Below are 21,324 nucleotides of genomic sequence, written 5' to 3' on the forward strand. Positions count from 1 at the left end.
TGTACTTTCTTTCAGTAAAGGCCTCCATTAGACATTGATGGCAGTGTAATTGGGCTGTAATGGTTGCTTTGGTTCCCACCACTTCATTACAACCATATGATCCTCACAGCTTTATGGGTAACACCAGAGGGCCCCTGGGGATGAGGACAGGGACTTTGAGCAAGGTTTTATGACCTCTCCTCTGTAAAGGTGAGACCTCCCGGCCTCTCTGTCAACTCCCTCTGTGCTGGACTGGAATTCCTTACACTTCCTGGGAGGAAAGGTTTCAGGTCACAGAGAGGAAGCTCATTAAAGGTGCGTCCTATAATGGCGCTCATTCTTCTTCCTAGTGATGTGTTGGACTAGGGACAGTAGTGTTGACTTGATATCTGCTATATAGTGCACAATAACAACATTGTCACAGTGATTCTGTGAGACCTGATAAATCACAAAGCCACCATTTGAAGATGCATCACAAGAACGATACAAAATGCCCCTGAAAACAAAAGTATTGAATTAACATAATTAGTGCAATTACAACCAAGGCTCCCCACAAGGGGGCAAAGGCGAAAATCTGGGGTCATCCTGCAATGCAAGGGCCCATGATGGTCAGCAGTGGTAGTCTATCAGTCTATCTTACATTTCAGTAATGAAATTGAAATTCATTTTAAAGTTAAATACTTATCAATACCTATCAAATAAAAAATATACATTTTAAGGTTTTGTTTGATAAAGTTAAAGGCATGTCAGTTGAACTTTACTGTAAAGCCAGTACTCTTCAACAGTGTATCTGTGCCAGGACCTGCATCAGACTTTACTCAACCAGCAGCAATAGCTGATCAGACCAGGAGGCAAATGTTTTACCAGGGGGGCAGTGCTAATGCTACCAATCCAATGTGCATGCACTGCCTTTCAGGGCCCCCGTTATGTCTGGAGGCCGATAGACCAAAAGGAGTCATGTACACTAATGGTGACGCAGTAACTTGCAGTAATTGTACATTAACTCCTGATGATCACAGAATGACTCATGAAAAGGTACAATACATACCTTATAAAATATAACAATACAGCAAGAAGAATTCAAAAAGCCCCTGAAGCTAAAATTCTGAATCAATATCATTAGTGGAACCACAATGAGTCATGGAGTAGTGATGCAGTGAGTCAGTAATTGTAGGCGAATTCACAAAATGATACACTATTTGGTACAAGGGCACTGATGATGGTAATACAGTGATACAGTAAGAACTAGAAAAGCACTCAGAGAGCGCAGACCTCCACCATTAAGCCTGATTTATGCTTCTGCTTTGCGTGGACGGCGTAAGTTCTGCATCGAGTGAACGCGTTGCTCTGCAATTCACTGCCATGCCGTGGGGGGGGGGCTGTGTGGTTTCAGAGGGGTCACATCCAAATCCTTGTTTATCTTCCGGTCATGGTGACCGAGGTGGAGTGGTTGTGTTTGGAGTTGGAGCTCATCGATGTCGACGAACAAACTATTTTGTTGCAAATGTTGAAGCGCAGGCAACAGGGAAGACGTTTGCGGAGGTGGTCTGTACGAGGCAAGGCTGAGAACAGGTGAATTTACCACACTGGTTCACCCACTGAAGGACCTGGATGAAGAAATGACTTTTTGAGCAAACCAATCACAGCCCTTGCGGTCTGCGTTACCCCGACGTGAAGTTAGAATTTTTTGGAGGTGCGCGTCAGGCTACAGCGTCGGAGTCCACGTCAACACAGAGGGCTATGCGTAGCTATGCCGTCAACGCGACACAGAAGAATAAATCAGGCTTCAGCTCTATCTCCCAATAGTAAAGAATCCTTTGAAAAATTCCTGGATCCAGACGGTGATCCGGATCACTCCCAAAATCGAATCAGTTCTTCCTTACACCATTTGTGACATTTCCTGAAAATTTCATGAAAATCTGTCTATAACTTTTTGAGTTATGTTGCTAACAAACAAACAAACCCTGCTGATCAAATGATAATAATAATTCAAAATGTCCCCAAAGGGTAAGGTGCAGCGTTTATGTCATTGGCACAGATGGGAGGGGCCAAGCTCTTCATCCCTATTGGATATTCCACAATCAACTGTAAGTGATTCTATCAGAATGTAGAAGCATTTAGGAACAACAGCAACTCAGCCACAAAGTGGAAGACCATCACAGAGCAGGGTCAATGACGGCTAAGGTGCATGGTGTGTAAAAGTCGCCAACTATTTCCATAGCTGAAGAGTTCTGAACTTCTACTGGCATTAATGTAAGCGCAAAAAATGCGTGGCTGGAGCTTCATAGAATGGGTTTCCATACCTGAGCAGCTGTATGCAAGCCTCATATCTCCAAGTCCAATGCCAAGCGTAGGATGGAGTGCTGTAAAGCATACCGACACTGGAATGTGGAGCAGTGGAAACATGTTCTGTGGGGTGATGAATCACGCTTCTCTGTTTGCCAGTCAGATAGACGAGTTTGGGTTTGCCAGGAGTATGTTACCTGCCTGAATGCACTGTGCCAACTGTGAAGTTTGGTGAAGGAGGGATAATGGCATGGGGCTGTTCTTCAAGGTTTGGGCTAGACCTCTTATCTCCTGTGAGGGAAAATCTTAGTGCTTCAGCATGTCAAGACATTTTGGGCAATGCTATACTTCCGACTTTGTGGTAATAGGTTGGGGGAACGCCTCTTTCCTATTCCAACATGACTGTGCCCCAGTCATGGTTTGATGAGTGTGGTGTGGAAGAACTTGACTGATCTGCACAGATCCCCGACCTCAACCCCCTTGCACACCTTTGGGATGAACTGGAACTGAACTGGACAGGCCTTCTGGTCCTCATAAATGCTCTCCAGAATGAATGGGCACAAATTCCAGCAGAAAAAAATCAAAAATCTTGTGGAAAACCGACAAAAAGGAGGTCAACTCCATATCTAAGTACATGTATTTGAAAACAGTGTAATCACAGTCTCTTAATGGACAGGTGGATGAATACTTTTGTCCATGTAGTGTAGTCAGTGTCATAAGGGATAATGATGTAATGACATAGTGAGTCAATCATGAAGAGATCACTACTTAAAGAGACATATTTTTTAAACAAAGAAATTAATATTTGATACCAGGGTTACAATGATTGAATAGTACTATTTAGGAAAACCCATACTGAAGAGATAGTGTTTACTCCAATATAACTTGAGCAACTCACAAACAAAGCTGGGCTGATATTTAGCTCTTGATTCATAATTCCAAGATGTGGCAATTTTCAACTGAAGTGGGTGAGTTATTGAAATACTTCCACTGGATTGCGCAAGAATGTGTGATAGTTTTGGTTTAAGTGGTCTGTTTGTTAGTGTTGTTTCCAAGACGACAGCCTTATAGGATCTCTGTCAATGTAGGCCTGGGGGTTTTGGTATAAAAAAGTTTCCAGTAAGTTCCGTTTTTCTACATGGAAAGAGGAAGAGTGGGAAGAAATCGAAAGAGACCAAAGTTCTGCAATATTGGGCAGCACACCTTCTTTCCCTTTGTTGCATTGATGGCTGGCCCTTCATAAGTCAACCCAAATAAGATTTGAAACAGCTCGTGCACAACTGTGGTACTACAGCTGTGCTCCTGACAAGCCTACAAAGCCTGGCCTTGTGGTTTTCAGAGGTGTGGTTACTGTTCCTCACTTGTCTTCACTTCCTGTTCACTCCAGCTGCAGTGTAACAGGTAGCTCTCATTTCTAGCTATGGGGCTGTGAATGGAGCCATTGCTGGCTTAACGCTGGCCTGCAATTCAGCCGCCACACCCAGCTGGATAATGACTACGGGATTTGTGATGCATGCAGACACAGATACTGTACTATCATGCACACCGTTATTAAAGCAGGTTATATATCTTTAAAGTGGTAGGAGGGAACAAATACTGTACGCCCACAGTCTGAACAGTGTGGTTCAGTCACTGTTCGTCTTCAAGGGCATTCAAACAGACAATTTGGTTTTCATTTTTTAGTCAACTGCACCTTCTGTAGCCTCTTAAACTGAACTAAAAAAAACCTGGAAGCATCTGAATGTGGTTTCCAGTTCCTGTGAGGTTCTTGTTTGCCCTGTCAGAAGTGCATCATACACAATGAAAACATGATTATAACACCATAGATACACTTAGAATTGTTCTTTAATGATCTTGAATTTCATACTCACATGGGACTATTTTGGAAAGGGGGCAAAAAGAATTAAACTTCTCAAAAAATCGAGTTGTTTTCTGTCAGTCTTGTAATCCTCTTTGGTTTTTACCAGTCTTTTATAGAGAGTTTCCTGTTTTCGTGTAAATGTAGGTTTCAAAGCCTCACAGTTTAAGACAGAAACAGAAGACTTTACAGAGACGTTGTCATCTTTACAGCCATAGGCAAAAAAGTAAATTAATGTTGTAGTCTGCATATAGCTGAGATTTTGATGTTCACAGTTCATTACCTAGCTAATACAACCACTAAGGTTTATAAAGGTTTCCTTAAAATCTTTTTAATTCTGTCAAAGTCCAAAACTATTTTGATGTTATCTATTTTGATTTTGTTTCATATTTTGCTGTTTTTCTTTCAACTGAAGTTACATGACAATTTCTTGATATTTCAAGAAAATTAAATTAACTTACCGCAGAAAACCAGTGTCATTATCTCAATATGAAATAAATGATTCAAAATGGACTAAATATCAGAATCCCTACTGGCAGGGATGCAATGATACCATTTTTTAGACTCAGTTAGAAGTACTTACATTTAGGTACTCATTGATACTGAGTACAAATTTGAATTCTCAATAATACCACTATTATTATTGTTTACTTTTCATCGGATGTTGCCCACACCTCCTCCAAACAATTCACCAGTGCATAGTCCACATTGTCCCCTGCTTTTAAGTAAAATGTCACCAAACTGTGGACAAGGCGTCAACTTCTTGTTGGTAACCTGCTCAGACAATGAGAGGTAAACATCCTGCTGTCAAATGATATCAAGGACAATTTCTGTGATGTTCTAAAAGCACAGGTTTGAGTATCAAAACTTAGTCTAAGCACAATGGTGATGGTATACTACCAGCCACTGGGTTACTTGCACTACCTGACACACCCAGTAGGGTGTTTCATATCTCCATTGCATAGATATATTTCACATTCATCTGGGAAACCTCCCATACAAATTCTCAGAAGGTGATTGGATAACGTTCTGTCTGTCACATTCATTACGGGCCAGTCAGAGCAACAAGACAAAATGAGATGTTTCCAGGCTGACAGATCTGTTGGAGATTCCGCACCTTCCGATGACGGCAACTCCACGTGGCCAGACCACATCGTGGCCGAGTTAATAGATACTTTTAATGTTTTATATTGAAAGTGACAGATTTTTTGTAAAAAGTTCTTAATACTTTCTTTTAATGTCAATACAGTAGTTCTATTTTTTCATACAGATCCTTCTTTTTTGGGTAAAATTTATATTTCAATCATCCAAAACTAGACATATATTTGTAGCAAAAGAGTGACACAGCCATCCATAAGATCTGTTCGATTTTAAAGTTTAACTAATTGCTTTTAATTAAAAATACATGAAATTATTTTTCCTCTCACTTGTTACAGTATTGTGAAAGACATCAGTCACAGATCATCTGTCTAATATACATAAAACAAGAGCAAACAGAGAGTCATGACCATTTCAGACACTGTAAATGTCATAGAATTAAAATGTCTTATTCAAATGATGTTTCTCACACCCTCAACATCACCTAAAAAAATAAGGAATGTTTAAAGATGGTGATTCTGAGATAAAGAGAAAGTCAGTACAAATAACGTTACATCACCAAAGCTAGCTTTCACAGTTAGCTTTGTGGAAAGCAAACGGGCTAGCTTTCTCACCACGTAAGCGTCCAGCCAATAATAATGCAACACATCATCACAGCCAATCATAATGTGCTATGCCATCAGAAGGTGCAGGCCCTGGACATGTCTGGTATCTTTAACTGGTACAACCCAATGGCTAACACTGCCATAGGGCAGGATGCTGTGGAGCTTCTCTATGAATAAAATTCATGCCGAAGTAGGACCTAGACATGCAAAGGCATCTTCTCTGCCAAGAAAAGCTTTTCTTGTGGCTTTTTGCTCTTTTTTTAATAAAGACGTGTGGTCCAGTTCTGATTAAACTGACGCTACACTACAGCTACATCTGAGCAAATGGGTGCCACAGCAGCAGCCATTGTATATAAGACGGCGATTGCAAACAAAATTGCAAACTCATGCCAGAGCAGGTCGGCAGAAGAGCAAACACATCTTTTCCATCATGTAAAGCTTTTAGTGTTGCCTTTTGCTCTTTATTGAATATATAAATGTGGTCCAGTTCTGATAAAACTGCATCAGCAACAGCTATTGCTATTGGCATTCAGTATAATTAAACCCCGACCCTAGCTACTGCTTTGTTCTCCTCATATAACACTGATCACAAATGTCATAGAGCTCTGCAAGATTGAGTTACCTGACGACAGCCATAGAGCCTTAAGATCCATATGTTTTGAAAGGAAATCCCATGCCTGTAGCAGAAGAGCTTGTTGATTTCCCAGTGTTTTTATGCCTCTGTACTGGCGATAGCCAGGGAAAAGACATTATGTTATGTGGTAGTCCGTCTGCCAGTCCAGGCCATTTTTGGATGCATACATCTCAAGAACCCTTTGGGGCATATTCTTCAATCAAAGCACAAATATCCTCGTGACTTTGATTAGATTTTGGAGGAAAAATTTCAGTGGTCAAGGTCAGGATATCTCAAGAACACTTTGAGGGTTTTCTTTAAAGCTAGTAAACATGTCCACTCTGACTTTGGTCAGTCCATGCTGTTTCTAAAACTGCTGTGTTACGACCAGCTCGTTGTGGGTTAAAGGAAGTAACATAAAAACCAGATGGTGTTGGTAAATTAAGGTTATCTATTACAAAAAGTAAAATTGTGTTAACAAAGATGAGGCAAATTAAAAAGGACCGCTTAGTGCTGCTCGACTAATAACTACATAAAACAGAATCTAAACTAGAAAAGCACTAGGAGAGCACAGACCTCCGCCATTAGCCCGATCTCCCAATAGTACAGAATCCTTTAAAAAAATCCTGGATCCAGACGGTGATCCAGATCACTCCCAAAATAAAATCAGTTCTTCCTTATGCCATTTGTGACATTTCCTGAAAATTTCATGAAAATCCGTCCATAACTTTTTGAGTCATGTTGCTAACAAACTAACTAACCACCAAACAAACCCTGCTGATCACATAACCTCCTTGGTGGAGGTAACTAGTGTTTAAAAACTATCTGGTGAAACAAACTGAAAACAAATCCTAACTGAATACTCTAACTAACCAAATCTAACAACAAAAGAGCAGCACCCCTGAACCCAGAGTGACTAAACAACATAACAAAACCTACATGTGTGCCTAAACTAAACTACTACCTGGCCCAGTGAATCAAATTGAGTGCTGCTAACAGAATCTTAACAGTTCTACAGACATTAAACAGAAATCTATCACAAAGCAGCAAAGTGGCGAGCTCAAACACCAAAATGAAGCTGCGCAGGCTGACAGGTGGCCAGGCTTTTTAAAGGGTTGAGTTGATTGTTGCTGTCGTCTGATAGGCTGATTGGTTTGGCTGCAGCTGCACACTGATCTGCTTCACCTTTGGGCAGAAGCCCAGGTGACAGGACTCAGCCTAGAGGATGCAACACACACACTCAAAAACACACACACAAACACATGCACAAACACTCTACAGGAGAAATCAGTTACACACTGGTGAGGGGATGCAGCCGTAACCATAACATGCTGAATAAATACATTTGATTCGACTTGACTCAAGCATGAACTGATAATGTTTTGGAGGTCAAAGGTGAAGGCCATTAAGCCTCAGTTCCATCTCTTGTTTTTATAAGACAACCTCTGCCCTTCTTCTTTACACATCACAGTACTTTCACTGTCTATAAATCTTTAACCTAATAGAGGCATATAACCACCAATCAGTAGTTCTAGTTTGTGTTCATATTAAAGTCACTCCAAACAAAATTTTCACTGTAGATCAAAAAAGGCTCCTCAAAGTCAAAGACGTTTCTTTTTTTTCACTTTAAAATGTAGCTGTGACATACTTTGTCATCTCAGTGTCTGTTAAACTGTTCAACCACCTAAAAAGCAGTGTCGTAGTCATAAAAAGGGCTATGCTGTGGTGCAGACCAGCTAAATAAGGCTGAAAATGTGAGGCTGTGGGAAGTCCAAGGTGCACTCTGGGCATCACTCCAAAATACATTCCATTCATATCTGCAACTGAAGGTTACTTTGCTGTGGCGAAATAACAAATGCAGAGAACCAGAACATGATTATGAAGTGCTGGAAGTCGAAATGACACAGACAATTTCATTTTAATGGGTAGATTAAGAGCTCTTACAAGTGCATAATTTAATCTACAAACCAAGCACTTTTGATGTATAATCGTATTTGTTTAACCAGTCTAAAAGCCACACAATCTTAAACTAATGACTTTTCTTAAAGCCGTGGAGCTTCTATTTATACTCTATCACACATAAACCAGAAATTTGTACATGTGGGTCCTCCTGAGGATTGAAGGATGTTCAACACAGCTGTGTGCAATCATGAGCCCTCTGTCCTTGGACTTCTGTGTTGTTTTCTCAGCTGTAACACAGATTATAAAGATGATCACATAGTGTTCCAGTGTTACCATTTTAGTGATTTTATAAATCAGTCGTGCTCGATATAATTAGTTTTTTTTTTTTTTTGACAAAATCAAATGACAAAAACCTTGTTAGTGTCAAAGTAATATCAATTAGGTAAAATAAGTAACTAGATAAATATTCACCCCTTCAAGTCAGTATTTAGTAGATGCACCTTTGGCTGCAATCACAGCACTGAGTATGTGCAGACTTGCACATCTGGACACTGCAATTTTACTCCATTCTTCTTTGCAAAAATGCTCAAGCTCTGTCAGTTTGCACAGAGACTGGGTGTGAACAGCCCTTTTAAAGTCCAGCCACAAGCTCTGGGCTTTGACTCAGTCATTTCAGAACATTCACTCTGTGGTCTTTAAAACTATTTTTGAACCATTTCTGTGTAGCCTTTCCTGTAGGCTTCCATTGTCTTGCTGGAAAATAAATCTTCTCCCAGGACGTAGTTCTCTTGCCGACTGAATAAGATTGTCCTCCAGGATTTTCTTATATTTTGCTACATCCATTTTACCCTCTACCTTTACAAGCCTTCTAGGGCTGGCTGCTGAGAAGCATCCCCACAGCATGATACTGCCACTATCAAGCTTCACAGTGGGAATGGTGTGTTTGTGGTGATGTGCAATCTTTGGTGTCTTGTCTGATGGCAAAAAAGCACCTGTTTGGTCGCATCAGACCTTCCAGACACAGGTGTCAAATTTGTCAAAAAAGCCAAATTGTATTTACCATGATTGATTTATTACAACAATAAAAGGGTATAACATCCAAGGTGGTGAATATTTTCATAGGTACTGTCACCATGTTGTTTTCAGAAGAATAGAAGAAGGAGGGAGGGCTGTATAGACGGTACTGCAGTCTGTTGGCTGCAAGGGACAGAAACTGGACTGCAAAAGTTTGTTGCTGAAGCATGATTAAATCAGTTGATTGTTTCTCAGTTTGTGCAAAGCTCTTTCATGGAGTGCATTGACCTCTGTAGTGTGGAAACAGTCATTTGGCTTCATGTGACTTTCTCAATGCAAGCGCACACTGACTGACAAGATAATGTAGATGCATGCAAAGTGACCTAAAAGGCTTCCGTCACACTCTGTGAATGACTTCATCTCTTGACAGGATCTGCTGTAATCACAGGGCAGGCAGTGTTTTGAGTGACGCTGCGTCTGGATTAGACAACAGTTTGGGCTTGGGAGGAGAAAAGGCTCAGATCTTTGGCAAGTCAGGCGCTGCCGCTTACACACACACACACACAAACACACACACACACACATAGTCCAGATTCAGGCTACTGAGAGGTAATGACTCAGGGAAAGCTACACACTCACAAGCAACTCTCCTCCCCTCTACAATCCTTCTCTTGGTGCCGGGCCACCACACAGTGTAATGATGACAGATACATCAGTGCACTAGAATGCTGCAGGGACACGCAAAGATATCAACAAAGGAGTTTTAAGCACACAATTACATTTTTTCTGATGGATTTAATCTCCCAGAAAACCAGTCTAAATATAAATAAAAAATCCCTTCTAATTCACTGTTGAAAACAGACTTGTTTTGAGCAGTCTAGGCCTTTCAGGGCACAGGCAATCACTGGAATATTAGAGTGCTGTTAACACAGTTTTAACAGGAATGTTAGAAGGGGGGCAAGCGTGCACAATATTCTCACAGTACTGGATTTGTGTCCCCTCTCAACTGCAGCACAGCTGTCTTAACAGCACCCCCGCCCTCCCTCTGTTCCCCTGCAGGGAGGGGTGGGGGTGAGGGTGAGAATGAGAGTGGGGTGCAGTCAGCATTGTATTCTATAAGCTAGTTGGCTTTGCTCCGACAGTATGAGAGTTTTTGCTTTAGTTTGTGTTAAAATTGAGTTTTAGCAGTGCACAAAGTTCAGAAGCTGATTTTATCATACACTGGTGGTGGTGCTCTGTATAGGAATGGCATTCATGGTCCAGGATCAGAGAAGTCAGACATCCACGCAGACTTCTTCTTCTATTTTTAATCAGCCCAGTTTGATGTCTATTCTTGAGCCACTCCCTGATAGTGAGTGAGAAAATGAGTCTTCCTTTCTGGAACAGTGTCTCTTGGCTCCAGGCAGCGGGATGATGATGATGGTGATGGTGACACAAAGGAGCTTCTGTGTCACTTGGCCGTGATGCAGCAGAGTGGAGCGCACTACCACATGGGCTGCATGGAGTCGGACTCTCCTCCACCCATCTGGTTTTGGAGGAGGGTGTTGCTCCCTCATGTTTTCTTGTTTGGGAGACAAATAGGGAGAATGCATGTGGGTGACAAGTCTCTAATCAGGCATGAAAAACAATCATTATCATGCAACAATCAGTTGATGTTGATGCATCTTTTGCATAGTCAGCTATAAGAGCTGTTGAATTTCTAATGCAGGTTTTCAGCTATTTTGGCGAATAGCTCCATCTGTAGGCCGAAAATGCCCTCATTCTGTCTTGGTGCATGCAGCATGTGCGCCACATGTTCTTTAATGAATGTTTACAGTCACCAGAATCCACTGTAATGTATACATGATAACAGATTAGAGCCACCGCTGCTTCACTGTGGGCTGTCCTCATTTACTGTGAGCCTCCCTGTAGTGCTAGCCTAATTAGCCTACCACCAGAAGACTACAGCATTACATTCGTTATTTGGGGTTATCTCAGAAGAAGGAGCACTAGAGACTGTAAAATAGATTAGAAATGATTTGACTGAGAGACCTATGGGTGGGAAATAGTAAAAAAAGCCATCTTCTACCACTCTAATCCTCTTCTGGGTCCTGTCCTTGCTACACTGCGGGGCATGGGTTCGATTCAAGCAGTCAGGCTAATTAATTAGCTGAACATATCCTGGTCACAGCCAAAGGGGACCTCAATAAGAGGATGACTCTGTTCGTGCAAGTCCAGCTGCCTCTAGGCTGAAGAGAGAAAGGTTGCAGGGAGGGATTGTCTTAAATGATCTTGAGTTTTGTGGATAAAATAAGGGAACTAATCTGACTTTATTCCTCTTGTGATTGGCCAGGCCTACAGGGAGGCCAAACGTGTATATTAAGATGGACAAGGTAGCAGCTGCCTAGGAGAGCAGCCAAAGATTAAGCACTCCCTCTGCTGGCTGGATGCAGTATAGGTCATGAACCCCATCTCCTTCATATTAACAGATGGGACAAGGGTTGGACTCTGGGGTTAAAATATATTCAAATAAAGTGGAAACAGAATTTTAGAAATTTTTGCAAATTGATTAAAATAAAAACTGAAATATGTCATTAACAAAAGTATTCAGACCATTTACAACAACACTTGAAATCAGTGGCCCTAGAGTGGCCCAGCCAGAGTCCTGGCTTGAACCCTATTTCTGGAGAGACCTGAAAATGGCTGTCCACCGATGTTCTACATCAAACCTGGTTGAGCTTGAGAGGATTTTCAAAGAATGGAAGAAAACACCCCAGCTGTGCAAAGCTTGTTGCATCATATCAAAAATACTCAAGGCTGTATTTGCTGCCAAAAGTGCCTCAACTACATTCTGAGTAAAGGGTCTAAATACTTATGTCAATGTAATATTTCAGTTTATTTTCAAATAAATCTGCAAAAAAGTGAGTGTAGATTAATGTGAAAAAAATGAATTGGAAGCATCCGGCTTCAACACAAAATCAAAAAAATGTGAACGGGATCTGATTACTTTCTGACTGTACTGTATATATTATATTTTCAGCTGAATATGATATAATCTTGATTATATGAGATTCTTTCTTCTGTTTAAACCCGAGCATTAAATTCAGGAATATTCATAGCAATGAGGCACGGTGCCAACACTGATCTTCCTGCTGCAAAGAATCAGCAGATTTCAGGGGGTGGGGGGCACGTTAGCATCTTGTTTGGGTTCACGAGGTGCATCTTAAAAATGCACAACTAAACTTGGTTTAGTGTAAGTGCTTTGATCGTTTGATTGTTTAATCAGAGATTTGGGTTTAACCTCCAACCTGTCGGGTTCAGCATTAACATTTTTATTTGGTTTGATTGTATGAGGCCACCCTGCTCATTACACTACAGCTTCACTGTGTAAACAGAGTGCTGCATGAAAGGCGGCGAGGGGCCCTTGCATGCCTGTGGGAGCACGGGGCGTGCTTCATGGTTTATGCTCGAAAAAGAGACGTAATCTTTTAGCTAATCTGGGAGTTGGGGTGGAATTCCCCACACACAGAGAGTGAACACTTGCAGGAGAGCTTGGATATGATGGATTCAGATTTAATAGTGGCTGAGCTTCATGAAAATAAACAGGGCCTTAGAATTTATGAATGATTATTTCCCCAGTGCTCTACATGTGTGTACTGGGGCTGCAACATTGTCTTTTTTTTAACTCTGAGATAACAAACATGACCCTTAGATTAGTAATCCGAAGGTCAACACAAACATTTACTTGCAGGTCAGTGCTTTATATTTGGATTTCAGGCAGTTACTGCCACCTAGTGTTTAAAAAGGGCAATAACATAATTTACAAACCTCATTCATAAATTTTAGGAAAGGTCACAAGAGATGAACCATTTCTGTTTACCACAGTATTGTGTATATTATACTTATCTAACTCTTTTGTTTCACCATGTGGAGCAGTAAGGAAGTGAGCACTGACTTAGTATTCAAGTTAGTCCTCTTTTATTTTCTTAAGTTTACTCAGCTGTGCACTCTGGACTCTCACTGATTTGCATTGAAAGCAAAAGGTTTGCAAATACTTCACCCTTAGTTTTCAAATAAACAAAGACAGAAATATTCTTTCTCTTCGTTTGTGACCAACCAGCTAAAAAAATCAGATTTTATTAAAGATAAACACAACCTGTAATGCCTGCGCCTCCACTTCTTCCTTCTACTTTCCAAAAAACCCTTCTGGTAACAAAACTATTCTGTAGGGTATAAAATATATATCAAATGTTGAACCTTTAAAATACATTTTTTATTTAAAACATGCATCAGGGCAGTTTTTAAATATATATCAGAAAATATATAATTTCTTTAAAAAGTTAAGCTGCAGGAAAAAGAAACATGTACTCAATACTCATTGGTACAATTTTTAAATGCCTGCATTTTATGTAAGGAGAACAACACTAACACATTTTACAACAGAGTCAGACTTTTCTTCTGATGTGTAGGATGTGGATGTCTGGACTGCTAAACTCTGGGTCTTGCTTGTCTGCAGGGATTTCCTCACAGGTGAAGCTTTGTTGCAGCAGCTGAAATACAACACAAAAAACAACATTTTGTAATTCTTCCCCTTACAGTAGGCCTGTAATAGTATTTGTACCTGCATGGGTGTCACAGTTCTGTACATGAATACATCTGAATGAAGTGGAATAAAAAGCAGTCAGGTGGCAGTAATGGTGCTGTTTGCTAACTGCTGCTTAACTGCAAAAACATGAAATCTCATATCATATATCCGGCCAAACTGAAAGTCTTCGGAGACGGAGGGTCTAAGACTTATGACACTCCAGTAGAGCCAGAGGACACTTGAGGGAACAGGGTATAATTTCTTAGACGGTGCAGAGGCTATTACACCGCCAGCTGGTGGTGCGCGACTCAGAGCTACTGGTCCCGTTACAGAGAGCATGACACCAGCGGGATAGCTGAGGAGACGATAGTGATCTCCTGAAAGTATTAAAGGTATGACTGTGAAATGTCTGTTACACTGGACAATTTATGTTTCACTTGAACTCAGTGGGTTAAAAAGAGGATTGGAATCCAAAACAGCCTATTCTGGAAATCTCTTCTTTCTCTTTAATTTATTTCGGAATGGATCTACATCGCAAAAGGCCATAGAAGCTGCCAAAGTCGCAGAATTAAATGAACATTTTAGTTTAACATAAAAGAGGAATAAATATATTTAAAAGTTTTCTGATTTCATTTTATTACTGAAAATGGTGCATCATTTATGAATTAGAGACATGGTCTAAAGGTAACTGTGATGAATCACACATGCTAGTTGTGATGGAATGAATGGTATGTTTCTGTCTTCCTTTTGACTGACTTCACACTCTGATGTTTGAAGAGTTGTAATTCTTAAATTCTTAAGCTAAGGAAGAGGAGAGCAGCCATTGATGCTGCGTAAAAGACGCACGAACCGTCAAATGGAAGGGGAGAAAGGGGAAAAGAGTGACAGGGGACAAGAGATCATGATGGAAAAATTAAAAACTGAAGATTGTGCATAAGTCCCAAATCACGAGTCTGAGTCGAGTCTCGAGTCTTTGTGCATGAGTCCAAGTCAAGTCTCAAGTCACTGGTGTGTACAACTTAAGTGCGACTTGAGTCCATTTCCTGAAAATTTCATCAAAATCCATCCACAAGTTTTTGAGTTATGTTGCTAAAAAACAAACTAACAAACTAACAAACTAACAAACACACCCGATCAAATAACCTCCTTGGCGAAGGTAATAAATACATTTTTGAATTATATCGTGGTTCAAAAAAATCAGACTTGGGTAAGTTTGTGTTTAAAAATTGGTCAAAAATCAACAGAGCCAAAAAACAGGACTCAGAAGACTATCAGGCAGGATCTGATGCAAAAAGAGTTTATTTTAGCATTCTAGTGAATACAACCAATAAACCCGGGTTGCCGTCGACAAAACAACTTCCGTCTTCACCACAAAACACATCTTTTATAGTCTTCAGGTCTTTGGACCAAGCCCCTTTGGCCACACCTGGGCTCCTCCTTTACTCATACTTTTCAGCTCTGTTCTAAAGATCATGATGCCCCGTTGTCCACTAAAGACCCTGTTTCACTGTTCTGGTGTTTATACAAATTATTGCGTGCCTAATTTCATAAGCAATATTCATATGCATGCTTGGCTTTAGAAATGCACTTATTACTTAATTACTATATGGCTCCATGCATGTTCACTATAAACATACAGTTAAGTCATCATATGTGTTGCAACGATATTGCAACGATGTACATAGTATTAAAACCAACAAACCAATCATTTTAAATGCTCAAACAGTATTCAACAAATATTACTCCGTGTGCTAAAACACTGATTCAACAAGTGTGAGGCTTTTGTCAGCAGAGGTCCCCCTTGTCCACGACTTCTGCTCCATTCAAGCCCCAAATTGACTTATGATTCTGACCCACAGACAACCCCGTCCTTGCGGTCATGTGGGAGCAATAAATTCAACCATAATTACTACCTATCCTCAGCTTATCTCTTTGTGGTTGTCTGCCATGCCTATGCCCTGCCTTGCAAATGCCTTATAAGGATTTCACTCTGGCTCGCTCGAGCCAATCCCCTGTCTCGGCCCGATAACATCTCCAACATCTGCCCCCCTACTTGGTCTACACCCAGAAAAATCAGCAGAGTCTGCACTTCTCTTTGTCTCCCTTTGGCTTTAGGCCAAAGCTGCACTTGTTGCTGAGCTAAGACAAAAGCTAAAGAGGGGGCTTCTTTACAAACCGCTTTTTCTCAGAGGCTAAGCTTTTTAGGGTTTTATGTAGTTAATAGTGATATTACTATATCCTTAGCTGTTATATTAATTACTACCTTTCATTAACACCTATTTACCTTTTTTATGTAAGAATATATTTATCCTCATCAGTTACTAGGTTATTTTCATTGATATATTGACATATTTATACCCATTCTTTAAACACTAAAATTTCTCAGCCAACTTGAACGGATCATCATACAACCCTGCGTTAGCTTGTTAAGCATGTTAATTGGCGTCTATTCTGCCAATTTCAACACAGACTTAAGCACTGGATTACTTTTTTAACATATGACGCAGCTGCAGACATGATGGAGTCTTCTCTCCCCCTCCTCCGAGGCTGACGGTTGAAGGTAGAATTAATTTGATTCATAGAGTCAGGGCACCAGTGTTACAATAGAAACGATCTTAAATAATAAGAAATTCATAACCGGCTGGTGAGACTTTGTTGTTCCTCCTCGTTACAGTGACATTCTTGTTTGAGTGGTGCTTTTTAAAATGCTTTGATGGGTCTGCTGGACGACATGCTGTCAGTGACACACCTGCTGAATAATGTCAGCTCTACTGTTGCTGTCTTTGTACACTGTTGTATTTTTCTGGGCAACAAAGTGTTCCTAAACAGGACACTTTTATCTGGGAATATTCAGGCTGTTGCTGTCGTTTGCTGTGGTTGTGTGGTTACCAGGACAGTGGAACAGTGAGGTGCGCTCTGGTTTTCTGTCTGTATGCGAGCTTCATTCAACATGTATCCGTTCGTTCACGTCTGTACTGTACCGAGAGGCCCGTATCGAATCAGTATGGTATGAATACACGTACCTTTACACCACTACTACCTACCCAACTGCAAACACGTTTTGACAACACCCAATGAAAAAGAGAGGGCAGGACACTGAAAAAGCATCAGAAGATGACAGGAGGTAATGGGCATTTGAAAATAATGATAGCCAACAGCCATTGATGCGTTACCCCCACCAACTGGTATGTTTGTGTACTCTTCAAACTGTTGCCCTCACCAGAGTTTGCACAAGAGTTTGATGCGTTCAGATGGCTTAAGTTGGACTGAAAAATCATGTAGTCTGTGATTCCACATCAGCCAAGTCTCCTTGTATTCTCAAAATCTGTAAAGACTGTGAAAGATGTACAGTTTATCCCCAGCTTTAGAGACAGAGGAAAGCAGAGCAACTAATCACAGCAAGCTGAGAGCTCAGCTAGTGTACTATAGCGAGTAGATGTGGTTGCTCCATATGGGGAAAACAGATGGTCCAAAAAGAGCAACACAGCTGCACAGAAACTGCCCATTGTGGACTATGGTGACAGAAATAGAAATAAGATATACAGGGGAAGAGTTTAAACATCTTTCTCCTTTGGGAGATTCAAGAAAATGGTCTACATTCTGAATTTTATGTTATTATTTAAAATGCTTAGATGTGTCCCATCCCATGTACTCATAATTCAGTCAGTGGTCTGTTCCTGGCATGCATGAGCAGTAATTCAGCACAAGCACCTGCTGCCTATGCTGTTCACTACCAGCTATGTGAGCACACAGAAATGTTATACTTTGCTATTAATGCAACATACTTAGTTTTACGTATTTTGTTGCCTCAAATCAGGAGATGGCACTCATTTCTGTGTTACGTAACATTATTCCTTTAGTTTGGCTTTTTTTTTTTTTGATGTTTGATACACAATAGGCTGTGCCAACCATCACAGATAGTTCTAAATAACACCAGATGGAACAAAATATAAGTCAGTGCTGCCAGATCTAAATAACCTAAACAAAACTAGAACTATTCATCTGGGATTTTTTGTTTCCTTTTCCTGTTGACCTGAATTTGTACCAAGCTGTGACCTCTGTCAACATTACAAACTTAGAAGACACAGACGATTCTCACCTCAAAAAAACGCTTTTCCACTTTTGGGTTCACACCCTCTGTGCGTTGCTCATAGCAGCAGATGATGCAGGTCTCCGGTCCAGAGAGCTGCTTCAAGCTCTCCACCAGAGGAACGACAGACTGTGCAGAAAAAAATGATGAATCATTAAAAGAGAAAGAACACTGCACTTGTTCTGTTTTGCAGTGACAGTGATACAGAGCAGATGGCTATAGTGTATTACCTGCTCATAATAAATGCAGTCTGCCATGAGGATATAATGTGGAGGCGGCAGGAATTCAGACACATCTTCACCCCTTAGAAAGCAAGAAGTACAGCAGTTAGATTAACGTTTAGCTATTGCTGACTGATATATTGCTGCTTTCATTTACAACATGTTAACTTAAATAGAGAGGATTACTAATCAATTAATTACTGAAAAAAGGGATCAAGATGTGCACACAGAAGCAGCTGCCACAGCTACAGTGCATCAGAATTCAGACCCACTTCACTTTTGTCAGTTTTGTTATGTAGCGGCTTGATGCTACAGTCATTTCAATTCATTTTTTCTCTCATTAATCTACATTCAGTACCCCATCATGACAAGTGAAAACAGAATTTTAGATGTTTTTGCAAATTTATCCAAAAGACAAAACCTGAATTTCACATTGACATAAGCATACCAACCCTGTAGTCTTTGGCAGCAATTACATCTTTGAGTCTTTTGAATATGATGGAACAAGCTTTGCAACCCTGGATTTGGAGATGTTCTATCATTCTGCTTTGCAAACCGTCTCGAGCTTAATCAAGCTTGAAGGGGACCATCAGTTGAGAGCCATTTTCAGGTCTCTCCAGAGATGTTTGCTCTGGCTGGGACACTCTTGTGTTGTCTTGGCTGTGAGCTAGGGTAATTGTCATGTTGGAAGGTGAATCTTCATCCCAGTCTGAGGTCCTGAGAGCTGCAGAACAACTTTTCATTGCGGTTATCTCTACATTTTGCTCCATTCAGCTTACCTCAACCCTGATCAGTCTCCCACTCTTCTGCTGCTGAAAAACACCCCCAACAGCATGATGCTGCCACCACCATGCTTCACTGCTAGGATGTTATTGGACAAATGATGAGCGGTGGCTTTTTTCTCCAGACATAACATTTAGAATTGAGGCCAAACAATTCAATTTTGGTTTCATCAGACCAGAGAATCTTGTTTCTCTTATTCTGAGAGTCCTTCAGGTGTTTTTTGTGAACTGAGGAGAGGCTTCATCAAGCCACTCTGGCATAAAGTCCCGATCAGTGGAGGGCTGCAGTGATGGTTGTCCTTCTGGAACTCTGTCCCATCTCCACACTGGATCTCTGGACCTCAGTCAGAGCAGCCATCGGGTTCTTGGGCACCTCTCTTTTAGGGCCCTTATCTCCGGATTGTTCAGTTTGGCCAGGAGACCAGCTCTTGGAAGAGTCCTCGTTGTGCCAAACTTCTTCCATTTGAGAATTATGGAGGCCACTGTGCTTTTGGGAACCTTTAGTGCAGCAGAAATGTTTTGTAGCCCTCTCCAGATCTGTGCCTCGCATCAATGCTATTTCCAAGCTCTAAAGGAAGTTCGTTTGGCCTCATGGCTCGGTTTTTGATATGTCTCTGATTTGCTTTGTCAGCTGTGGGACCATTTACAGAGAGGTGTGTAACCTTTCCAAATCATGTCCAAGCAATTTTATTGCTATGGATTAAAATATATTTGTCAATTTAATTTCAGGTGTTGTTGCAAAGGGTCTAACTACTAATGTCAAAGTGATATTTCAGTTTTAAATTTTTTTTAATGAATTTGCAAACATTTCTAAAACCCTGCTTCACTTTGTCATTATGGGATACTGAGAGTAGATTGATGAGAGAAAAGGTAATTTAAATGATTGTAACATTTGTGTTTAGTTAATCTTTTGTGGTTTTGTGTTTCATTTAATTGTGTATCTGTATTTCTTTATATGCCATCTACAGCTGTAATAGCAACAGCAATTCAATTTTGTTCTACTGGTCTTATTCACTGCAATTACAACTTAGGTGTATCTATCCTAAATTAAACAGATATCTCCCCTGAGAAATAGCATATGTCAAAAACCAAGCGGGTGTTACACTGCATGTTAAAAAGGCAAAATTGAAGTACAAACCATTTCAGTACCTTTGCAGTAATTGATCCGCTATTGACAAGTGCCCAATTTTCCTGGATGTTCAGCCTCAATAAAGTCTGCAAATCTTCCAGGTCTGTCACAGTGACTTGAGCTCTGTGGGGTTTAAAATACAGATAGGAAAACTTAAGTCGACTTGAAGATTTATCACAATAAACTTTAGCAGTCTAGGACTTTTTATACAAGAAAAAAGTCCAAGGTAGTGTAACCAAAGCACACGAAAACATACATACACCTTAAGACAACATGGACACAAAAGCTAAGCGTCTCACCCCAGGGTTGCAGCCATCAAACCAACAACTCCAGTCCCGGCTCCGAGCTCCAGCACCTTCCTGTCTGCCCACGCGTTTACTCCTGAAGACGGCTCGTAAAATTGTTTCGTCTCTAAATATTTTGAAAGAACGATAGCAGCATCCCAGACAACACAGCCAACGTCTCCCAAGTAGCACTGCTTTACCTTTAAGGTACAACCGTCATTTTTCTCTATTTCCCTCACAAAATAATCATTCTCATTTGTCTCAGCCGCCATATTGGCCGCCGCAGGAACAGGAACACAATTTCCGGTTTATTTTTTTCACAATAAAGGCGATTACACTAACCAAAACAAAATGTTGGGATAAAAAGTTGAAATTATGAGAAAGTGAATCCTAATTATGCGAGATAATAGTCGAAGTTATGACATGGTAAGACATTTGTACGAAGTAGAAATTCTTAATTATTGGACAAAAGTTTAAAATATAAGTTAAATTCGAAATTAGATTATAAATTAAAAATTGAAATCATGTGATAGCCATAATTCGGAGATAAAATGTTTAAATTATTAAATAATCAATGACTATCTTCTTGTAATTTTGAATTTTTAATCTCACAATTGTGACTTACTATCAAACAATTTTGATTTTCTTAATCTCATAATTTCGACTTTATGAATTACCAGCTCATAATCTTGATTTATCTCATAGTCATGACTTGCTATTTCTGATTTTCGTCTTTTAAATGTAATGTTATTTTTAATTTTCGTATTAAAATTGTAACTTTAAAATCTCACCATAATTACTAGCTATGACACAATTTCTGACCTTTTATTTCTTTTTTTAAATCGCTTTTATCTCATTTTTTGATGTCGTTGTCTCGCACATGCGCACAAACGTGGCCA

At 40.3% G+C, this 21,324-nt stretch overlaps 1 protein-coding gene across 4 annotated transcripts; it reads right to left on the minus strand.

Moving 5' to 3' along the window:
* Window positions 1-13,716: 13,716 nt before the first annotated feature.
* vcpkmt (valosin containing protein lysine (K) methyltransferase) lies at window positions 13,717-20,734 on the minus strand. 4 transcript variants are annotated; one of them, XR_005993277.1, is made up of 6 exons: window positions 20,441-20,734; window positions 20,151-20,264; window positions 18,240-18,312; window positions 18,019-18,138; window positions 17,140-17,253; window positions 16,900-17,015 (listed from the first exon to the last, which is right to left on the minus strand). XR_005993277.1 is itself a non-coding variant. In XM_041812164.1 (5 exons), exons 1-5 carry the CDS (start codon window positions 20,695-20,697, stop codon window positions 13,780-13,782), a joined length of 669 nt encoding a protein of 222 aa, XP_041668098.1. In that variant the 5' UTR covers window positions 20,698-20,733; the 3' UTR covers window positions 13,717-13,779. The 4 variants fall into 4 exon arrangements, 3 of the variants coding, with proteins under 3 accessions (XP_041668098.1, XP_041668101.1, XP_041668099.1); XM_041812164.1 differs by lacking the exons at window positions 16,900-17,015; window positions 17,140-17,253 and adding an exon at window positions 13,717-13,884 and having other exon boundaries at window positions 20,441-20,733; XM_041812165.1 differs by having other exon boundaries at window positions 16,916-17,253.
* Window positions 20,735-21,324: the final 590 nt, after the last annotated feature.

The sequence above is a fragment of the Cheilinus undulatus genome, linkage group 18 (assembly GCF_018320785.1).
Source record: "Cheilinus undulatus linkage group 18, ASM1832078v1, whole genome shotgun sequence".
Taxonomy (NCBI): domain Eukaryota; kingdom Metazoa; phylum Chordata; class Actinopteri; order Labriformes; family Labridae; genus Cheilinus; species Cheilinus undulatus.

Bases quoted from the DNA above. Each gene is read 5' to 3' on its own strand.
- vcpkmt (XM_041812164.1), bottom strand. From the start codon at position 20,697: ATGGCGGCTGAGACAAATGAGAATGATTATTTTGTGAGGGAAATAGAG. The intron at 20,265-20,440 runs GTGAGACGCTTA...TAAACCCCACAG, and splicing joins TTGATGGCTGCAACCCTGGG to AGCTCAAGTCACTGTGACAG. The intron at 18,139-18,239 runs GTAATACACTAT...TTTTCTGCACAG, and splicing joins ACTGCATTTATTATGAGCAG to TCTGTCGTTCCTCTGGTGGA.